The 23,349-nt window shown below is 49.9% G+C and overlaps 1 protein-coding gene across 3 annotated transcripts in view; it reads right to left on the minus strand.

The window, feature by feature from the left end:
- Positions 1–11,493: 11,493 nt before the first annotated feature.
- The window catches only part of IRF2 (interferon regulatory factor 2), a 44,163-nt gene continuing 32,307 nt past the window's right edge, over positions 11,494–23,349 (minus strand). For all 3 annotated transcript variants that reach the window (XM_054202395.1, XM_054202396.1, XM_054202397.1), the window contains exons 7-10: positions 23,215–23,326; positions 19,524–19,688; positions 14,275–14,321; positions 11,494–12,861 (exon numbers count right to left, since the gene is read on the minus strand). In XM_054202395.1, the coding sequence (XP_054058370.1) occupies positions 12,550–12,861; positions 14,275–14,321; positions 19,524–19,688; positions 23,215–23,326 (636 nt within the window). In that variant the 3' untranslated portion in view covers positions 11,494–12,549. The remainder of the gene's footprint in view (positions 12,862–14,274; positions 14,322–19,523; positions 19,689–23,214; positions 23,327–23,349) is intronic.

The following is a 23,349-nucleotide window of genomic DNA, read 5'->3' on the forward strand; positions in this document are numbered from 1 at the left end:
CCACGCGTCATTTAGCACAGAGAAAGGAAAAAAAACCAACAACAACAACAAAAAAAAACCCAAATAAAACTCTTGTTTAGAGGGTGCCAGCCACCACCACTGATGGACAGAGTGCATCTGGCCACCGGTACCGGCTGCCGGCCGGGCGCTGGGGCTGTTTGCGCTGCCGCCGAGGGAAGGGAAGGCACCGCACCTCCTGCCGGCTTTACCTGGCGTGACCCAGCCGGGAGGTTGCTTGAGCTTGGCTGTTTACGGGTAACGATCCTAACGAAGCGGCCAGGGATACGGCCCTCCTGCGCCTGAACGCCCTCCGTCCCCTGGAGCAGCGAGAAGCTGCTTACAGAGGGAGATCGTGTTTGGTTAATTAAAGCACACATATAAAAATATCACCCCTCTGACGGATGCTCCCTTAGCCAATTCCCTTTTTTTCCCTTTCATCGAGGCTACTTTACCTCAAATTAGCATTTGCTGCAGACAGTCAGAGCAGATCTGTGGGATGGGGTAGCTTCTTCCCGCAGCTAAACCCGCAATGAACTTGATTTAGCATCATCTCTCTGCCGGTAAAGACCTTATTCAGACGGAAACTTAACAGATTTAAGTAAAACTATTTGGAACCTAGTTAACCAGATTTCTGTAAATAAATGTGGACTTGCTGTAAGCGTAATTCCTTGGTATTTATCGCGCTGCTCTGGTTTCGCTTCTCTTCCATCCCATCTGGAACCTGAAACCGCATAAAATCATAAAAAGAACAGGCTCTACTGACGGTAACTTCAGCAGAGGCGGCCACCGGGGCCAGGCAGAGGAAGGCAAAGGAATTTAGTGTGTCCTGAGCTCCCCAGCTCACGTTTACCAGTTGCTGGGCGGGCGGGGAGCACCGTGCTGCCGCTCTCCAGCTGCAGCGGGAGTCGGCTGGGATGCTCGGCTGCATCCCGGTCCTCAAGGGTTGGGATGCTCGGCTGCATCCCGGTCCCCAAGGGAGGATGCGCTCTGCCTGGCACAGAGCGTGTGGTCCCCAGGGGAACGGAGAGGGCAAGGCATGGCAGAGCGGGTCGCTGATCTCTAGGTAACTGATCCTAAACTGATTTGGGGGTTTTTTTTCAGGTAATTTGCACTGAATTTCGATTCTTTTTTGAAGACCCCTTTGAAACGCTCATGGATGAGGTCTTGTATCAGCTTTGCTCATGCTCGTCATCTACATTTTCCCTTTAAATCTTCCTCCAACCAAAGAGAAATGCTCATAAATTCGCTCTGTAGTACCAAGAAACTCGTGTTTCCAAGCAGCAGTCGCTGGAGACATAGCGATACCCTCCCGAAATGCACCGCGCCACGGCACTGTAAGGCCTTCCAGCAAAACAGGAACCATCTCATTTTCTCCAGCAAAGTATGGCAAACGCAAAAGGAAGCTGCAGAAAGTGCAAATACAAGGATGAGTCACGCCGCGTGTGCCGGGGCAGCGGAAACCTTCAGGGAAACAGCAGCTTTTAGGGAAAGGCGCCTTGAAGAACGTTGTTTGCAGAGCCCTTCCCTCACACCGGCGGCGACGTGGCTGCACGGAGCAGGGTACCACGGGTACCGCAGCACCCCGTGGGCAGGGGCAGCGTCCCATGAAGGCGGCCGGGCTGCATGGGTACATGTGTGCCCCCACTGGTGCAGGGCTGCCCAAACCGGGCTCCCTGCATTTTGCTGGGAGGAGTGAGGTGGTGCTTCGGGGCAGGGGAATCACAGAATCATAGAACCATAGAATGGTCACAGTTGGAAGGAACCTTTAAAGACCATCCAGTCCCACCCCCCTGCCCTGGGCAGGGACACCTCCCACCAGACCAGGTTGCTCCAAGCCCCGTCCAACCTGGCCTTGAACCCCTCCAGGGATGGGGCAGCCACAGCTTCTCTGGGCAACCTGGGCCAGGGGCTCACCACCCTCACAGCAAAGAATTTCTTCCTAATATCTCATCTAAATCTCCCCTCTTTTAGTTTAAAATCGTTCCCCTTCATCCTGTCACTCCCCTCCCTGATCCAGAGTCCCTCCCCAGCTTTCCTGGAGCCCCTTTAGGGATTGGAAGGGGCTCTAAGGTCTCCCCGGAGCCTTCTCTTCTCCAGGCTGAACCCCCCCCGACTCTCTCAGCCTGTCCTCACAGCAGAGGGACTCCAACCCTTGGAGCTCCTCACCCCACCCCACCAGGAACAGGCTGGGGGGCACAAGAAGTCAGGAGGGGACACAGCCAGGACAGCTGACCCCAACTGACCACAGGGATATTCCATGCCATGGGACGTCATGCTCAGTGTATGAAGCTGGGGAAGACAAAGGAAGGGGGGAACCTTGGGAGCGATGGTGTTTGTCTTCCCAAGTCATTGCTAGGGATGGTGGAGCCCGGCTTTCCTGGAGATGGCTGAGCACCTGCCTGCCCGTGGGAAGCAGGGAATGAATTCCTTGTTTTGCTTTGCTTGCATGTGTGGCTTTTGTTCTACCTATTAAACTGTCTTTATCTCGACCCACCGGTTTTTTCCTCACTTTTACTCTTCCGATTCTCTCCCTGATCCCAGCCTGGGGGGTTGAGCGAGCGGCTGCGTGGTCCTATCTGCCAGCTGGGGTTAAACCACAGCACCTACAGACACCCCGAGCACTGCTGGAGGCTATTTATGAGAAGGTGAAAGCACCCAGCCATTTCAGTCACTAACTGGAGAAAATCGGGAGCTGGATGGTCGGTGGGGCCATGCCAACCGGTGGGAGGGCATGCAGGAGAAGGGGACCAGGGAGGGATAAAGGAGGAACAGACCCAAAGGGGCACGAAGCAGGTTCCAGCTGCCGGAGTCACTCCATGCACGTGTGAAACGGTTAAAACCCGGCCAAAGAAAGCAAGAGGCCAGGGGAAGCGAAATGGAAAACAAAAACAAATGGGGGAGGAGGTTGGGCAAAGCGGAGAAGGCAGTTGGGGACAGCCTGCCCAGGGGGTGAGACGGACCCCAGCGCCACAGGCCTTAAATAAGGTTTAACACCCATTAGGTCTCCGGGGGCTTGCACCAGAAACAAGCCCGCACCCCTGTTTCCGTGTCCGTATTTTCGTGCCCGTCGGAGATCCGCATTCAGAAAGGTGTCCTGGCTGCTGTGCCCACCAGACCTGCGCCTCGCCACACGCCACAGGAACAAAAAAAAGGGCATTTAAAATGTTACAGCGGGTCAGGTGGCATTATTTTATTATTTTTTTTTTTTAGTTCTTTGAAAAAAGGAAGAAAAAAAAAAAAAACACAACAAAAAACCTCAACAAATTTGCCTGAGAGTAAAAATACTACCGAAAACTGAAACTTGACAAGAGCGACTGTGAGAGATAACACCTTTAAACGGGCACATGCAAAAAGCGAGTGCTACAGCGAATGTCCTCGGCCCCCGCCTGGTTTCCTGCTGCTCCCCCCTAACCCCCCCCTGTTTCAGGGCAGAAAACGGCGAGGGGTTAATAACGCAGCACCCCGGCAACCCCCCGGCCTGCCGCCCGGGTTTGAGCCTCTTAAAAGTTCGCCTTCTTCTAAGAAAGAGCCTGGAAAAACATATGCAAAGGCCCTGAGTTCAAAGGGCAGGACGAGGCGTGTAAATCAGCTGAGAAGCCGAACATCAAAGGAGGGGAGGGAATGAAGGCGGCGCTGCCAGGTATCCTCCGGAGAGGAGCGACAGCACTCAAAGCCGTAGTCCTTACAAAATTAAAATAAAACCAGTAACTCGTATTCCTCTCCACCATCCCTACCCCAACAGGAGCCTGTATAAAACAAGGACCTGTTTTCCACCCGTGTTTCACCCCCTGATGCCCGTCCAAAATTATCTCTGAGCACAGAACTGGTGGAGGAGGGCGGGCAGCGCCACAGCGCAACCTTTCAGCTCCTGCTCAATTATTTACTCTACAGGCGCGTAACTGAGAGTAGAACCGGCCCAACGGAGGCACCTACCATCAGCTGCTCATCAAAATATAACACCCTGAACTCGGACAGGGCTTCCTCTGCCTTTGCTGATTTACTTAAAGCTGCCACACACAGAGAAAAGCTCATTCGAGGAGCTGTAACGTCCAGCGGTTGGATTTCATGCATCCCAAGCCTTACTGCAACCACCGTCACCTCCTCGGAAAGCCCAGGGTGCCGGACAAAGCGCCGTCCGTGGCAGCAGTCGTTGTTGGCCCCCGTGGTTTCCTTCCTCCTCATCACTATTTTCATTACTGTTGACAGAAAAATGCTGCACCTGCTGCTTGTACCGCAGAGGAGGAAACCCTCCACCAAACACTCACTGAAAAGGTCATCAGGCTGTTTCTTCTGCCATGGCATCGGCAGGGAATGGAGTTAAATCCAGTCAGTGGCCAGTCACAAGTCGTGTTCCGCAGGGCTCAGTGTTGGGGCCTGCTCCCTTTAATATCTTTATCAACGACCTGGACGAGGGGATCGAGTGCACCCTCAGGAAATTGGCAGATGACATCAAGTTGGTGGGACTGTTGATCTGCTGGAGGGTAGGAAGGCTCTACAGAGGGATCTGGACAGGTTGGATCGATGGGCCAAGGCCAATGGTGTGAGGTTCAACAAGGCCAAGTGCCGGGTCATGCACTTGGGTCACAACAACCCCATGAACGCTACAGGCTTGGGGCAGAGTGGCTGGAGAGCTGCCTGGTGGATTGGTGTGTTGGTTGACAACACAGGTTGACAACAACCAGGGGGTGTTGGTTGACAGCCGGCTGAATATGAGCCCGCAGTGTGCCCAGGTGGCCAAGAAGGCCAACAGCATCCTGGCCTGCATCAGGAATGGTGTGGCCAGCAGGACTGCGGTGGTGACCATTCCCCTGTATTCGGCACTGGTGAGGCCCCACCTCAAGAGCTGTGGTCAGTTTTGGGCCCCTCACCACAAAAAAGACATTGAGGTGCTGGAGCGTGTCCAGAGAAGGGCAACGGAGCAGCTGAGGGAGCTGGGGGTGTTCAGCTTGGAGAAAAGGAAGCTGAGGGGAGACCTTCTCGCTCTCTGCAACTCCCTGAAAGGAGGGGGTAGCCAGGGGGGGTCGGTCTCTTCTCCCAAGGAACAGGTGATAGGACAAGAGGAAATGGCCTCAAGTTGTGCCAGGGGAGGTTTAGGATGGACCAGAGCCCCGTCCAACCTGACCTTGAATGTTTCCAGGGATGGGGCATCTACCACCTCTCTGGGCAACCTGGGCCACTGATTCACCACTATCGTTGTAAAAAATTTCTTCCATATATCTAGTCTGAATCTTCCCTCTTTTAGTTTAAAACCCTTCCCCCTCATCCCATGGCTCCCCTCCCTGCTCCAGAGTCCCTCCCCAGCTTTCCTGGAGCCCCTTTAGGGACTGGAAGGGGCTCTAAGGTCTCCCCGGAGCCTTCTCTTCTCCAGGCTGAACCCCCCCAGCTCTCTCAGCCTGTCCTCCCAGCAGAGGGGCTCCAGCCCTCCCAGCATCTCCGGGGCCTCCTCTGGCCCCGCTCCAACAGCTCCGTGTCCTTCTGCTGTTGGTGCCCCAGCGCTGGAGGCAGCACTGCAGGGGGGTCTCCCCCGAGCGGAGCAGAGGGGCAGAATCCCCCCCTCGCCCTGCTGCCCACGCTGCTGGGGATGCAGCCCAGGCTGCGGGGGGTCTCTGGGCTGTAAGCACACGTTGCCGGCTCACGTCCAGCTTTTCACCCCCCAGCACCCCCAAGTCCTCGGCAGGGCTGCTTTCCATCCCTCCATCCCCAGCCTGTGCTGATACCGGGGATTGCCCCGACCCAGGGGCAGGACCCTGCACTTGGCCTTGTTGAACCTCATGAGGTTCCCATGGTCCCACTTCTCCAGCCTGCCCAGGTCCCTCTGGATGGCATCCCGTCCCTCGGGCCTGTCACCGCACCACTCCGCTGGGTGCCATGGGCAAACTTGCTGAGGGTGCACTCAGTCCCACTGTACACTCTTGAAGGCCACCATCGCACAACCCCATCCTGTGGCCATCTCCCGGCTCCCCTACCAGAGCCAGTGTCTGTGAGGGAGAGGCTGGAGCAGAACTAGCTCCTCATCTTTGGGGGAGGCCCCAGCTGCAAGCAGGGTGAGAAAGAAAAGAGAAAGAGGGCAAGATGCCTGCGAGGGAGGGATGGAGCGGGGTGGCCAGGTGGTTGCACACAACCAGGAAGAGAGGCCACTGCTACAGGCTGGGGGGAAAAAAACAAGGGCCTGATCCTGGAGAGTTTTGAGGTGACTCACCCATCGTCACTTTGAACAGGATTTGAATGTCTTTGTGTGCGAGGATCTCGCCAGGCTCCGGGACGGCGTCAGGAGTGGCAGTCCCAGACCGCAGCGGGAACCTGGGTTGTAGCATTATGTGACTCATAAGCGCACCTGGGTAAATTTATGCTTGGGGGGATTACTTCATTTTTTTCCATGTTCTCCTTTTTTCCCCATTATTTCAGTTGTTTTACAGAAAAGATGATCCCGCCTTTGCAGGAGTCCTCTAGCAGTTCCCTCGGCCCCTTCCAAACCCAAGGAAAAAAGAAATCATTTGCATTTGTTTATTAACTTTCCTGCAAAAAAAAGGACGTGCCTGGACTTAGCTTTCCTGGGCAAGGGAAAAGATCCCCTCCAAACAGTTCTAGCCCAGCTTCCCTCAACTGCTTTGCCTGTAAATTCATCTACACACAGGTATATACGTTCGCCCTATAGAAACACCATCTACCTCGAGGCACCATTCGCTCAGTAAACTCGTGTTCGGGATGGGAGCAGAAGAGCGTCACGTGTCAGAATCGCACCTTTTAACCCCCCAAGACCCTGTACTCAACCTCTTTTTTTTTTTTTTTTTTCCCCTTGGGCGCTACAGAAATATTTATACTTTGGTGCCTTCTCCGAGTGAGGGTGTGCTGACTCCAGTGGATTTTGAAAAACGCCAGAAACACACGCCCAGGCAACGGATGTCAGCGATCGCCGAAGGCAAAAGCACCCATAGGAAAAAGGGGGTGAATCCCCATGTGGTAAATCTGCAAATACAGGAGGAGCCTGTGCTCTATAATCTCCTTTTCGCTAAGTACCGCCACTCCTCACTTTTTCTCAGACTTCAAAGCAGCTCTCTCCACAGCTGCAGCACCTCCTGTAGCCAAGTCCCCGGCTGACACCACGGTGAGCCCCTGACCCAGGTTGCCCAGAGAAGCTGTGGCTGCCCCATCCCTGGAGGGATTCAAGGCCAGGCTGGACGGGGCTTGGAGCAACCTGGTCTGGTGGGAGGTGTCCCTGCCCAGGGCAGGGGGGTGGAACGAGATGGTCTTTAAGGTCCCTTCCAACCCAAACCATTCTCCAACTCCACAACCCCCCGATTTCCCAAGGATCTGAGACACATGTCATCATGCTGAACCCCATCAGCCTGTGTCCCCCCAACACCCTTGGCACAGTGAAACTACTGAGCAGGGACCCAGAAGGCAGCAGAGTCTCCATCCATGAGGATGCTCAAAATTTGACCCAACAAAGCTCTTGAGCAACCTCACCTAACTTTACATTTTGGACCAGGGGCTGGGGCCAGGTGACCTCCAGAGGTCCCTCCTGACCCAAACTGTTCTGCCACCCTGCAGTCACTGGATATCAGCTCTGAAAGAAGGGGATGGATTACAAGTTCCTACAAGTTTGAGAAAACAGGTACCTGGATAGAAGAGACAGCTCTCCCTAGGTCCTCTTGGAGGAAGAAGATGCTGTGTAGGTTTAACTCTTCACTAGAAAGTTCGTAAGGAGACCAGGCGGTGGGTGGGAGAGGGGCAGGCTGCGTGTGTGCCTGAACCGACAGGAGAACTTCAGCACCATCCCACACCCCAGGAAACACCTCTGAACACAGCCCAAATCCCCAGTGAATCGCTCTTCTCCAGTTCTGCTGCTCCCCAGACGACTTTTCTCCTACCTGAGCCCCGTGGACAGCCCTTTCAAGGGAATTAGACTTTGCCACAGACCTGGGCATCAGGGCTCCTCGTTAGCTGAGCTTCCCCGAAGGGGACCGCTTGGGCTGGCAGGGCACGGGCAGCACCCTGGCCACAAGCCGTGTGGGCGCTGCAAGGGCAGAGCCTGGCCCTTACCTCCCTGCCGGCCTCCGCTCGGGGAGGTTTCCGCAGGATCACAAAATTGCGTGACGAGATTAATTCAGTGTTACTGGTAATGCTAATGGACAGGCTTCTGGTTTCCAGCGTTTCAGAACCAAATTGGCGGTTACGCTATTAAAGGCCAGACAGTTGGGTTTTTTCAATGCCTTTGTGTAGTTTTGCAAGGACGGATAACAAACGTAATCGAACATTGCATTTCAGAATAAATGCCTGACGTCCCAGCCCGAAGAAATCCTCCTTTGCGTTTACATCACCCCGCGCTTGGCCAACCGCTTTTGGTCTGAGCAAGTTGCAGAGGCGTCACCGCCTTTGCGCGGTGGATACTCTCTTTGATGGAAGAGTGTTATGGATACGTCCGGCAACTCCCGTGCTTGGATACCTCTTGGAAGAGCTTCAAACATGTAAGTCCTGGGAAGAGGGGAATTAACCGCTTATGCACGCCGTTCCCAGAGGTATGCGTGTGCCTCTCCTGTTGCGCAGCTACTGGAGCAAGGTGGGGTTTAATGGTTTTGCAGCTCCTCACAGGACCGAGGGGGGATCATGCTGAGTTACCCGGCCATCGGCACGCTGGTGCCAGCTCTCGTGTGGAACGAGCGGAGGCGAGATGCGACCATGTAACTTGGTTTAGCTAAATAAAAGTTAATGCACGGGTTAAACAGGAGGTGCCTGCCTTTCCCCGTCGACTACTCCTCATTTTCAGGTGGCTGAAGGTAAGAGTAGCAAATCCTCCTCCTGGCAAGTGACAGTTTGCTTTGCAGAAAAGCATTTATATATCTAGAAAAACTCAGGTAGCCCTTGGGCAACCAGCTCCTTTCCCCAGTGACCGCACAGCTTGCTGGAGGCAGGCTCTCACCCAAAGTCACGCAGGACACACAGAAAAGGGCAGCTCGGTCCTTGCTCCTCTTCGGCAGCCCTGCTGGAGGCCAGGCTCCATGTAGGTACCTGAGTGAGCCTCGGGGACTGGGAAAGCTGAAATCTTCCGCCATAAAGGGAAAACGTGTTCCCTCTCTCAGATGGATACACAGGACTGAGGTCAGGGAGCACTTGCGTAAGAAGGTCAGACATACAAAGGGGCTTTGCAGGAAGGTACAAGGCCTCCAAGATGCTCCCTCAATGCCGTGGGTGACGGGCAGGGAGCTCAAACCATGGCTACGAACGAGGAAAACCCACTGCGTCTCGCCGCATATAATGCACAGGACATGGCCGCCTTCCTGGAGGCCTGCGGAGACGTGCCAACATTTAGCACTGCCAATCTGAACGGCGAGGAGAGAGCAGGCCATCGCAGAGGTAAACAGCAGCCCTGCTTTCGGAAAAGCAAAAGCCTTGAGTCAGCTCTGTTTACTTTGGAAGACGCTTTCCAGCCCCCACACAGCCGTACCTCTGGGCTTTCTCTCAGTCTTAACTCTTAAGGCTAAAGCCAGGCTGAGCCAGAAGAAAAAGCCTCTCTCCGTCCACAGACTAAATACTCCTCGGAGGAGAAGATGAGCGCCAGCGCTTAGTTTACATCGCATGATGCTTTCCAGCCCCACACGACCAGGGTTCCTCTTCCCTCAGCCCTGACCCTCGCCCTGAGGCTCAGTCTCAGCCCCGGCGCTGCAGCCCTTCCTATCCCAAAACAAGCCATCTCACGAGGAGGATTCAAGCGTCAGCCCTCCATTGAGTTTGGCACCCTCTTCCCAGGCCCAGCACAACTGCAGCTCCGGGATTTCTATCCTACCTAACCCAACTCTTCCTTCCCCACAATAAAAATACATCAGGAGACAACTCTTCTCCCCGGACAGCCCCCTTCCAGCCACTCTCCACCTGCAGCTCCCAGCTACATCCCTACCCTGAGGACCCGCCGCAGGCCAGAGAATTTGCCGCACCACAAAAGGCTGGAGGAAAGGGATTCATGAAGCCCAGAAGAGAATTTTCTTGCTGGAAATATTCAAGGCTAGGTTTGGCATGGTCCTGGATAACCTACTCTAAGATCCTCCTTTCAACAGAAGGTTGGACCCAATGTGCCCCAGAGGTCCCTTCCAGTCCCAGCTCTTCTGTGATCCTGAGGTCCCTTCCTAACAAACAAGAGTCCGTCATCTTAAAAGAGGCTAGGAAATACTACAGAGCAACTTCTAAACTTTAGCTGGGAAGTTTGGAAAAACCTTCAAAATACAAAGCGGACGGTGTTAAGAAAATATAAAAATAATCCCAAGTGAGCCCCAAAACCAAGAAAAAGAAAAACCTGCCATGAGCCTCATAACTCTGCTGGCAAAGGGCTTGGGATGTCAAAGACTCACTGGAACACACACACCCACAACCTCCTTGAGGATGACCAAACCTTGTGGCCTCTGGACCCAGAGGACCACTGGAAGGCTAAACGCACAACCAAATGAACGGGACAGAGACCAGAAAGTTTACATACGATGATTTTAACCGTTATAACCATTACCGAGTTTTCAGCCTCACCTCAGCGGGTTGGTAAAACAAAACTGCAAGTTTCACACAGACGCGTGATGAAGTTCAGAATGGTGGCATCAGGTTAAGCACACAGCACAATCCTACCGTTTGCTTTCCCTTTCCAACAGCCAGTGAGCACATCTCCCTGTGGTACAGCCATTTCCGCGCACGTTACCGCTCGTCAGCCCCATATACAGGGCACTCGGCTCAGCTACCTGTCGAGTTGGTATCAGAGTGTTAATCACACCTGAAGAACAATCCGTATCCACGTATTTCACATATCTGAGTCAATCCGTTCAGCTTCCAGCAGCTGGAAAAACTGCAAGAGGGTAAGTGCTCTCAACTTCTGCCCAGGCCAATGACAGCCCAAAGCGTACAGCGTTTCACAGAGCCAATGGCATGGCTCGGCCTCCACCATCACCCTGCAATCCTGCGAGCCACTGCGCACCCGTGATTAGATACTCAGTAGCTTCCCTCAAAGACCCAGAGGAATCAGAACTTGCCATCACACGGTAGATGTTGAAAGCCTTGGGGAATGTTTATTTGACTTCTGATTCATTCCACTAATGAGGAGTTATTGCTTAAACTCCGCAAAAAGAGATTTTTCCGGACAAGGAAACTGCGAGCAAGCTAAATGGAGATCTACCAAGTACAGTTGAGCCTGTGTTGGGAGGGGGATGGACTTTCACTAGATCCCTTCCGTGAGGTGACTTGCTCAAAGCCCAACCACAGAATACGAGCAGAAGGGGTGCCCCAACTCCCACCCTCGGCACGTGAAGCCAAACTCGAGTACGACACCTTTAAGCTCTAGTTCCTCTTTCCGCCTTCAAGCTGTCTCAAGCACAGTGCTTCCCATCCTCTTAGATGGGTACTCCAGAAACTGTAAAGGCGGCTCACGCTAATTGCTCACTCCGAGGGGTGACATTCACCTATCAAACCCATGCCACCTGGGGCTTCTGAAAGATTAAAAAAGAGAGACAAACAAGAGGATTATTAAAAATTTAACTATATACCATATTTATTATCAATCCACAGGATAATCTGATTGCTACATGAGCTCATAAAAGCTATTTCACCTTTACAAAATTAAAAAAAAAAAAAAAAATGTGCCACAAGGATGTAATAACTGCTGATAACCAAGGACTGAATCTTAAAATTATAAATTTGCTGTAGAAAAGATTAAAAAAAATTATATTCACTTTAGAATTTTACTTTGAATAAAATATTCCCCTGTATAAAAAATAAAAAAGCTTGCTCTGGTTAGAATTAGAGTATTTTTCTTCTTCTTTTTTTAAATCTGGGAATTTGCATAATATCTCTGTAATAGGTTTCTTTTTTTTTTTTTTTCCTATTGTACCACGCGGCATTCAAGCATAGCAGATTAGAAACAAACATGAGAAAAGCAGTCTTAAAACGTATGAAATCCACATGGGAAGTTTTAACTTCCTTTCCTTTCCTCTATTCTTTAAAGACACATTAGCAAGAATAGCCTTGGAAAAGAATACAGGTGGGGAGGGACCTTCAATGTGCCATTAAGTAGAGCAAGGTAATAAAAGGCCTTTCGTAAGTGCTTTCTTAATAAGGTGCAGAAGCAGACTGCAACGTTGCTAGTACTGCACTATGTACAATATTCACAATAGATTTTTCTTTATTTAAAAATATTCCAGCTAGTTCACATTTTCTCTTCCATTCTGAGGCTTTCAGTTCCATCACAGCCTTGACAGCAAGAAGCGCAGCAGCACCACTTCCCTTGTGGTTGGTTGGTCCTCTTATGAAACACTGGAACCTGCGAGTGGGCCAAAGTTCTTGGGTTGTCTTCCTACACAGCAACCTTGGAAATCCGCCTGGGTTCAGGTGTACATACTCACGGCTGGAGTCCTGAGTTAAAAACACTCCGGCACTGGAGTCGGACACAGCAATGTTTTATATTGCCAAGGCTTTACCTTAGATTTGTCTCGTGTGCGTCAAGGGATGAACCTCTCCTAGAGAAACGTAAAATACAAAACCAAACAAAACAAAGCTAAAAAAAACCACACCGTCAAAGGCTTAGCAGCTCTTGACTCTCGACTGGGTGATGTCTGACGTTTTCTTGATGACGCTGGCCCGTGTCTCGCGGTCTGGCCGGCTGCTGCTCGTGGAGGCTGTGGACACTACTTGTGGCAGAGGGATGTCTGGGAAAGGGGGCCAGGAGCTGTTGTAAGGCAGTGGGCAGCTTTCTTCTTTGATGGTGACTTGGAGGTCAGGCTTGTTGGCTACAAAAGTTGCCATGCTGGGAAGCATATGAGAAGTGTTCCTCATTCCCAGATTGCTGAGATACTGTTTGCCTTCAATGTTTTTCTTCTGCCAGTGAAGCCGTCCCTATAAAAGGGGAAAAAAAAGGAGGGAAGACTATATGAGCAAACACGACTTTGGGAAGTGCTCCGAGTAACAAGATGAAGACGGAAACATCTCCAAAATTACCCCATCTCCAAAAGCCTGAGCCTCTAGCTGCTGGCTTTGAATGTCTTTGCTCTCACTCACTTCTCCCTTCCTGAAGTCGTGTGCCTAAACCTTGGCGGCTCTCCAGCACTCAAGAGGCTCTGCCTACTCTTCTGATGGAAAATAAAGGCCTTATTCCCAGTATATCGGAGTCAAAAATGGACACGGACGACTAAACACTCGGAGCTCCAACTCGAAGTGTCCCCTCCGTTACCAGAGAGAGCATCCTCCTGCCAACAGGCAGGCACAAAGACCCAAGACCTCTCAAACAGCATCACCCAAACTGTCAACGCAGATGAGGCTGCCGGGAAAATCACTGTCACTTGATGGTGTGTCCCCCATCACAGGGAGGAGGTTCACCAAGGAAAGATGAGCATCCAGTCCTTTCCCCATCACACATGCTGCAATGGCATGTTCTGTTAAAGGAGGTCTGGGGAGTCATTATTGTCAGTCTATGTACAGGCTCCACCCTAACCAAGGCACGAGAGACAACACCAAGAGGGTTCGCCGTGCCGTTATACAGCTGCACACCCTGCAGTTCTCCAAGGAGAAGGATTCAGAGGGCTTTGTAGGGTCATAGCAGGAGACAGATTTGCACGAGGCCTTCTGCAAAAAAAGCCGCTGGAGCACAGGGCACCTAAGTGCCCTAAGGGAGCTTCCCCTGGCCTCTAAGTACTCATGGAGATCGGCAGGTCTGGTCACTTGATGGCAGCCCCAAAAGAAAAGGCAAGTGCTGGTTTTGCACAGGTGCAGTTCAGGAAATGTTCATCAGGTGGGTATTTTCTCCACGGATTCCTTTTACGCGGCAATACCCAACTGACTGCTCAGGAAAACTTTTTGCCTCACACACCTCAAACATTCAAGTTCCACTTGTACCACACATGTAAGCATTTCCTCCAATTGTAGGAGTTCAGGTGCCATTTAAGGAAAACAAAGTGAGCATGCTTTCAACCAAGATAAAATACTCACTACCCATCAATGTCAACGCATCACATGAACAAACTAGCTGGCACTGTTGATGGCTCACGAGAACATCTTATCATGCAAATTAATCTCCTTGTAGTTTGGACAAATGAGGAGGAAAGAACTTATAGAGATATCCATTCTGTGACAACCATCCAAATGTCTTGTCTCCCTTGAGAGACATCTTCCCTTTGCTTTCATCCCCCAGCTATTATTAAAATGAATACTCTGCTGGTAGACAGACTTGCAAACAGAAAAGGGGGAAGGATACCTCAGGACACTGTCCTTGAGACCTTGCTCCAAAGCGCTAAAAATCCAGAAAACACTTACCCCTGCATTTTCTTCATCGCTTGGAACGCTGTCGGTCGTTTCACTTTCTGTCAAACAAAACAAAGACAAAAATGAAACTCACTATTCTATCTACGGTAGCAAAATCCAGCTCAAGAGGTCTGATCCGATTCCAGCAAGTGGAAGCAAACAGAGTCAAGCCAAATGCCCAGTAAACAATGGAGAAGCACAGACCCCCTGCCACAGCAACCAGCACAGCTGTACTGAACAACTGGAGTAAACTCACCACGGTTATCACAGTTAACATGGCTACACTCTTGAGAAGACAACAACAGAGGGGGAAGAAGCAGGTCTGTGCTTTCTGGGCAGAGGGAAGAGCCTCCCGCGAGCAGGGGATGCCCCTCTCCCTTGCCCTCTCTTGGCAGCTCCAGGCCTGGCAAAGTTCTGTCCAAATCCTAATTTTTATCTCCCTGCAAAACCAACAACAACTCCACCCCAGAGGAGATAAGTGTGTTTTTGTTTCATGAACTGTTATCTCAGCCTGCCACCTCAAGGGCTTGTTGTCACTTCTGGTGCTTTATTACTGTTGTAATACTTTGCTCTTGTTTTGCTTTTGCCACCCGTGCCCAGCCTCAACCCCCCCCAGCCTATTTCTCAACCCTTCACCCACCGCTCGAGCACGTAGAAGTGCTACTATCTCCAGCCCCATCACCTTCCTCCGCCACACACGACTTCCCTCCTCCTCATCACTTCAACCAGAGCGCAAACACAGGGGCATGGCTCCACCAGGACAGCCATCCTCCTGCAGCTACATCTCTCCCTTTGCAGGAGAGCCTGAAATCCAGGTATTTTGACTATTTTCAAGCAAGCGGGTCTGAATGCAGGTCTCCTGGCCCATGGGCCGGTTGAGAGTGCTGCGCCTCAGACACATCCAAGATGGGGCACAAATCCCTCTTTTCAGGACGGCTCTGTGCCTTCCTGTTTCCCGGTAGGATAACGCTAAGCATCTGTCAGGCTACCAACAGCATTCGGAAGAAGTCTTTCTCCAGTCCCTCCCACCAGGGCTGAGGAGATAAGGCTCATCCACGCCTTGAGCCAACAAGGCTGAAGGAACGATGTGATGAGTTACTGTAGCAGGCAAGGGAGCTCTCAAATCCCAATTTTCACTCTCCGCTCTGTGTTACGCGTTTTAGCCCACGCAGACTGCTTTGCACAGCCCCTGCACCCCTGCGACCGTACACCACGATCCTGCCTTCCCAAAGAGCATCCTTGTGCTCTGCACTGGACGTAACATGAGCGCTAAGGGTGCACAGACTGTGCCTCATCGACCGTGCCCCTGCATGTCTTCAGCAAGCCTGGCAGCACCTTGCCCTTCTCTCGAGGCTTGGCTAGGGATTATGTTTAGGGAGAGGGCTGTAAAACAACGGTCTGAATTGCTCTTTCAGACCCCAGGAGCCAAAACTGCACCCAAAGTCCTTCTGAAGCCAGGATGCGAGCAGCTCAGCTGCTCCAAACTACTGCTTCCAAAGCCAGCACCTCCCCTGCGCCACAGTCTCCGATGTAGCGTGCAGTCCGAACGTTAAATCTAACTGCAAAGCCCTGTGAAGTGAACACTCTGCAGGGCTTCTCGTTCACTGGCCCGGCTAGAGAGAGATGTGCCAATATGATTAAGCTGGCTAATTAAGCTATACTGGGGGGAGGAGAGGCAGAAATTAATCTGTGCAAAGGAGAAATGGCCCCGGAGATAGAATCAATAGGAGGAATCCACACAGAGACAAGAAACAGATATTCCTTGACATGAAGAAACATGTGGCAACAGAAAAAGAGTGATGCAGCTGAAAAGGAATCCATCCTTGGTGTTTATACATAACAAAATGCTGAGCAAGAGATAGCACTATAGTTAGCAAAGCCAGGGAAGCTAGCCACTCGGGCACGGAAAGTTAGAGAGGTTATTTCAATCAAGAAGGTTATTTGAATCGGAGTCAAACACAAGAGGAGGTTGACAAGAACAGTCTCGGTACTAAAAAAAAAAAAAATGGATTTCATAGACGTCAGTGGAAATATGAGAAATCTCACAATGGCCACTCATATCATTTGCCTGAACAATGTCAGAAAGGAACTAGAGGTGTTTCTGAAATAAAACAGATTTATGTAGGACAGCTGATACCTCAGGCGGCTATTTTTTCTGTTGTTGTTGCTTCAGAAGAGCTAAACTGTGTGCTCCTGCACAGCTGGTATGGTCATACTCTTTCCTGCCATTCAGCAGCAGCACCTGACAGAGCAGGCAGCTCTACCCAGCAAAGCCACGAGCACAGGGCCAGGCCTCCCGTGGTTCTCCTGTGCGGGTTTGTGTGGAGCAAGACAAAGCCAGAAATAGTCAGAAGAGTGTCCAAAAAGTTTCAGAGTTCTAACAAACCACAGACCTCTGTCCTCATTCCTGCCTCAAGGGCAAACGCATGCTTTAAAAAAAGCAATTCAGGCCGGAAGGGACCTCGGGATGTCTACAGCCCAACCTCTTGCTCAAAGCAGGGCAGCTACAGGACTGGATCAAGTTGCTCAGGGCCTTAACCAGTCAGGTCTTGAAAACCTCCAAGGATGGCGGCAGCACAACCTTTTTGGGCATCCTGCTCCACTGCCTGACTGTCCTTGTGGTGAAAAAGGTGACATTTTTTCCTCACATCCAACTGGACCAAGTTCTCTTGTTTCGATTTAGTCCTGCTGTTTCTCATACTCCCACCATGCACCACCATGAAGTCTGGCTCTGCCTTCTCAATAACATGCCTGCAGGCAGGGGCAGGCTGCTATGAGGTCCCCAAAACCATCTCTTCTTCAGGCTGGACAGTATCAGTCCGATGCTTCAGTCCCCGAGTATCTCCTCACAGAACGAGCACGCCATCCCTTGAACATCCTCGTAGCCCTTCCTGGTGCTTCTTCCCATTTGTTTTTATCTTTCTTGGATTGGGGGGCTCAAACATGGAATCAATAGTCCAGAAGAAGCGTAACTAGTGCTGAGTAGAGGGGGCTAATCACTTCCCTGGATCTACTGGCCATGCTCCTGAAAGCTGGTGGCCTTCTCTGTGGACAGGGTGCTCTGCTGTCTCATGCTCAGCTCACTGCCCACCCGCCTTTCTGCTGAGCTGCCCCCCATCCCACCAGTGCCAGCCTCTATCCCTGCAACTCCTTCCCAGGCACAGGACTTGGCATCTGTCCTTGCTGAATTTCCTAAGGTTCCTGCTGGCCCATTCCTGCAGCCTCTCCAGCTGTCTGTGGATGGTGGCCCTGCCCTCATGGAGATGTTCCCCGTTTGGTGTCAACTGTAAACTTCTCAAGCGTGTAGTCCAGCATCTTTTGATAAAGATATTACATAGGACTTGTCCTAGGACAGAATCTTGCAGCACTCCACTTCTTACTGGCCTCTAGCAAGAGTAACCAGGATCCTCAAGAGCTGCCGTGAGATGCATTCAAAAACACGTCAGTGGCATGAAACTACCTCTATGTTACCTGAGTTATAGGCTAGCAGGTCCTGGTAGAAGTTAGGACAGCTGGATACTGCCACCAGGCCACCAGGATACTACGACAACATATGGGGAGAGCAGAAGTACTTCAGTCATGCCTCATTTTCCTTCTGCAGGCTTGTTGCACCGACTTTAGGGGAGACAGCTCATGAGTTGCTCATGTCAGGGTGGTTCTCCTGTCGCCAGACCATTCCTCTCTATCATCCCAGCCCAAGCAACCACCAAGACCAAGACGTTTTCCTTCTGCAGGCTCATTACATTGATTTTAGGGGAGACAGCTCATGAGTTGCTCATGTCAAGGTGGTTCTCCTGTCACCAGACCACTCCTCTCTATTATCCCAGCCCAAGCAATTACCAAGACCAAGATAGTGACTTTTGTTAACATTCCAAGAACTTAGATCCCTGTAGCTGAGGTTAAAAGAAAGCATCATTGCCGTGTTCACATAAAAGGGAAAAGTTTTGCAAGAAGCATTTGGAAAGAGGACAAACGTTTCAAAGGCCCCGTCTCCCAGCTGCTAGTAAGTTAAAGCACCCTCATCGCCCTAAGGGGGGGAACGCTTTGCGAAGCCCTTCTGAATGCTCTGGCTGTTACAGACTAAACACATTGGGAAGCTTGATCGTTTATCAACATGTGTGAGACTAACATTGGAGGCTATTCAAAAGAACATCATACTATTCACCCGGACCCAAAGATAAAAATTCCTAAATACATGTACATGTTTTATACAAATGTGTCTGGAAGTAATTTCAGCCTAATGAGTCAAAGGCAAAAACCATGTGTAAAATAATAAATTGCATGGGGAACAATTAATACTTAAGTTTGCCTAAAAAGATTACATTTATGTTTCTACCCAGTCTCTTGAGGCTTGCAAGTTACCAACATGTTAAAAAAGGAAGGACAGGTTGGATCTGAAACTTTTTCTACTTTCAAATGTGGCTTTGCCCTGCTTCCTACGGAAATAAGGCTTGTATGATTGCAGGGACTCTACATAGCGTGCCCGCATGTGCATTTGTGTCTGTTCTCCCCTAACCACTTCTGAACACGCTGTCAGACTTGGATAAGGGACAAACGAGTGCCAAAGACTCTTAACTTCCTACCCGTTTTATGAAAATAAGGGGCCAGACAAAAAAGAGAAACCACTAGCACCCTGACTTGGGGAAAAGCTTGTTATCTCACCCCTTTTCAGATATCAGAGAATCCAGATGGGAGGCAGACGTTGGAAGGCAGACGTCCACAGCTCTGCTGCTTGCAGGACCACTTCTTATCAGTTGCTACATGGCTGTTCTACTCTGCAGCCTATTTGTAACAAGACAGATCCACTCCCCCGGGGCCTTAAGCTCCACATCTGCATTATATATACCATTAGGGCAGCCGTTAGCACTCTGTGACCACCGAGGAAACACACAGCAGAGAAGACCTTTAATCTTTAGTAAGTCAGGGGGCAAGGGGGACAGACTATATTTGCAGCACATTATTTGTATCGCTGAAAATGCCGCCCTAATAAAAGATGAAAAGACCTCGCTGCATTACATCTAAAAAGGTTCTTTTTCCATTAGTCACAGGCTAAAATCTGCAGCTTATGTTTCCAACCTCAGATCTGCCGAGTTGTTTCCCAAGGTGAAACGTGCAGAGTTTCATTAAAAATGCAGAAGGCGGCCGAACAGACATTTCTGGATCTTTGCCAGCCACCCTGGAAGAGCCCCCTTCCCCCCCGCCCCCAGCATCTTCCAAACACTTCCAAAGAAGAAAGCGTAAAAAACCGCCAGGATGCTTACCTGCATAGGACGAGACAGGGGAGATCTGTAGGGGGTACAGATGGCTCATGCTGAGGGGCGGTTCGTCGCTTTCTGTTGTCACCTCTACTACCTGGCAAACGTCAGGAGGATTGGCAACTATCACCTGCTCCTCACTGCTGCCATCAAGGTGCGGCTGTCCTACAACTTGGGTTTAGAAATAAAAAATTGATTACTCGTAACACCTCGACCCCGCTGGATCTCTAAGAACCTGTCCTTGGAGCCTGCCTGGTATTATAGTGAGTCTTCAATACCCTCTCAGCGCTTTCTTCCATGCCCACCACCTGCTTTCAATGGGACTTCTAAAGGAAGTCATTTATTTAGTTTCCATCACCTTCAGAGATATTTTTTTACCCACTTGTGATGACTGAAAATGCCTAACTGTCCCGTCTCTCACACTTAATGTCCTCGAGCCCTCCTTGACATACCAGCTGTCCAGAGGCCTTCCCAGGGATGACCACAGCCACACTCCTCTCCTACCCAAAAGCATGGTCTCACCAGGACATACGGGCCACAGCAATCTCTCCTAATCTGGGAAAGCATCCTCACCAAGCATGGCCTCTGGACGCTTTCATGTAAATTATGCACCAGAAGACCGGAGCTGGCATGCAAAAAACTGGATCCATCGTCATGTGAAACATGGTGGGACTCTGATTTATACATGAAATGAATCTGTGAAAAATTTCTCCTCAAATTATGATTGCTTATTTTCACTGATCCTTGCAATGCCAGTGATGGTGTGTAGAAAAGCACGGTTGTACCTGTAGTCTCTACTCCCCATGGTTTGTGACTGAAAGCTACGCTCTGGTTAGTTATTAACAGAGGGTTTTCCTGTTCCCCCAGGCACATGATATTTAATACCAAAGGAACATTATTTATTTCTACAAAGTGAAGGCACCATGGATGCTTTGCAAGTGTCCTGAAATGCTTTGCAGTCATTACTTGTGCTACACAACATCCTTTTGAAACAGGGGAATAAACCAAGGCACCAAGAAGTTACTGAGCAAAGCAAAACTATGGTGACAGCCAGAATCTCGCTTCTCTGGAGCTGCTTGAGACAATTCCCTCTGTCTTGTACAACTGCCCTACCGATCCCAGCAGGATGAACTGCATTAATCCAAGGTGGAGCTGAAAGCCACTACCTAGATTTCAAGAGCAACAAGGATGGAGCTGTCTCAGGGGATGGCTAACCTGAATCCACAGCTGTCCAAGAAAAAGCCAAGGACTATAGATATTCTTTCACTGGAACACAAAGCTTCAAGAGGCACAATCTTCACACAGACAAATTCTGTACAATGCGGTGCCGTTAGAAATTTAGACAGTACATTTTTTTCTATACCCACGATGGGAAGAAAAATGTAGGCAATGAAACACAGTAGATCTTGAAATTCTTCTGGTAAGTGACCTAATTGCTCTAATTATTAATTTTAAAAAAGGCAAAAGATAGCATCTGTTCCTGAATGAACTAAGACAAATATACATGAATGCACATGTATATACACTCAAGCCATTCCTGCCTTCTATCCGTAGACAGGGCCAGAACACAACTTTTTGAAAAAGAAAAGTGACAGGTTTTTCTCCCAGAGAGAAGATGCATATTATTTTGCTTCGTGAAGTGCCAGGTAACCACTGGAAAGTCCCCCAAAGCTGGATGTATATTTTATGAGACAATTCCAGCATAAAGAAAATTACATAAATAGTGGATAGTCTTTTTTTTAGAAGCCGAATCACTACAATTACTACGATTTTGTTCCAGATATTTCGGTTCCACTGCATTTCCACCTTTCCTGGTTCTGAAATAACTTGCTTTTTTTGAGCAGGATGTAGGGTCAAGAGCACACACACAGAGTTAATTTTTATCTGGGAGAAACCAATATTGTGCAACCCCGTCAGGGTATGGGCAGGCCATCTGCACTGTTTAATCTTTCTCCCCAGTACCTGACAAATTCTTACCCACCCCGAGAGATAAGTCGCACAGCAAAAATTACCGCTCACTTGGGCAATATGCCACCACCTTCCCGTGAGCTCCACATATGTCAGAAACACCGCAGGTGCTGTTTGTCTTTTCTCCCCTCCAGCTGACTTCCCTCCTTTCTGCAGAACAGATCTATTTTACCCTTTTCCCCCTGTTTACATTAAAATCCTGCTTGCAGTCCTAAATAAGGACTTCTCTCTCCCGCCTGGATAAGCAGCACACTTCACAAGCCATTAATTAAACAACGCTGGCTGACAGTTACCCACCCAAGCCTGGCTGTCCTACCCCTGAAAATGGATTCTGGGGGACCAGAGAAAAATGAAAGCCCTTAAGGTGCAAATTCAGCTCTGTTTCTCTGAACCTCTTGCTTGGTTTCCACAACAGGCTTTTGACCATTTTTAGATGTTGATGCGGCCACTATGGGTCCTGCCCTGTAAATTACCGAGATCTTTTAAGGTGCAACACCTCATCATAAAATCAAACAGGAGTTCAGGATACGCTGTCCTGTAGAAAACCGAGGCTGCAGCAAAATGACTGTCTCTGATGTCAGCGGATTTTGGGGAACACCGGTTACATTCCAAAGACCACTGTTAATTGATCTCTGTTTGACTTTAAGACTGTAAAATAAAGCTGAAGTGTAGGAAGTTCTTCCCTGGGACTGCGTATTGGCCTTGGCAACTTTCAGATTTGTTTATGAGTCAGTCAGTAAACAGGAAGCACTAATAGCACCAGAGTGCTATTCCTTCGAGTTATAAAACCCTCTGTAATAGCAGGAGCAACAAGCATGTTCTAACACTCTTACAAAGCAACAGCTGATTAAATGAACTGCCACAAAGAGATGAAAACTACTCACAAACTCCTCAGCCACAGAAGCACGTGAGGGGAATGACTACGCAAAGGCCTGCGACCTAAGACACGGCCATCAAAAACAGTCACTGCACAGGATTTCTACCATCTCTCCAAAGACAAGACTAACGTTATTTTTCAAACGCTTTTACGACGTATATGAAAGTGGAATTCTAGAGAAAATGGTATATGGGTCACATTTTAGGAGTCCTCGCTGCACTGACAACCTCAGCCAAAAAAGAGCTGTCAAAAACCAGCCCAATTATTCTACCAAGAACCAATTATTCACATGCTGAGATGACAGCTAATTCCTAATGTACCAGTTTCTAAATGCAGCCTTCGCTGATCCTTGCTGTTAGTGATGTTAAGAACTAACTCTGCTACTGAGGTGCCAGTAAAAAGAACCAAGTTCCTCAATTTCGTCTGCAGATTTAAGCTCACAAATTTAAAACAGCACCCTATACAAATCTCTGCTTTGAGCAACGGGAAACCACCATCCAACTGCAATTTAACTCCCAAGCGACACTGGCTACAGTCTCCTCATAGCTGAGGACAACCCTGTGGATTAAGTCCATGTCGGGAAAAGCCACCTGAGCATGTCTGTAAGAGCTCTGCTCTCAGGGGAACCACCACGCTGCCACAGGGCTGCTCGCGGTCTCTGCGATGTGGTGGGGCTGACCTGCAACCAGGACCTCGCGTGGCTTGGGCTAGTGAAAATTGCGTCGACCCGACTGTAACTGTGGTGTTCTCCAAAGTGCAAAATGCTGACGGAAAGCTGAGTTTGGAAGAGTCAAGAGGGTTTTTGAAGTCACCTGTATGCTGAGCATATAAGAAAAGCATAGAAGTACTTACCTACAAAGTTCACTGTACTGTCAACTTCATTTTTTATAGTGGAGGACAGGAAATAGTCAGAAGTGACATCATTTAGCCCATTAATCCCAAAAGATGATTCAACTGGCTCTTGCTAGAATGAAAACAGTACAGTTG

This window comes from Rissa tridactyla, chromosome 5, assembly GCF_028500815.1.
Source record: "Rissa tridactyla isolate bRisTri1 chromosome 5, bRisTri1.patW.cur.20221130, whole genome shotgun sequence".
NCBI lineage: Eukaryota > Metazoa > Chordata > Aves > Charadriiformes > Laridae > Rissa > Rissa tridactyla.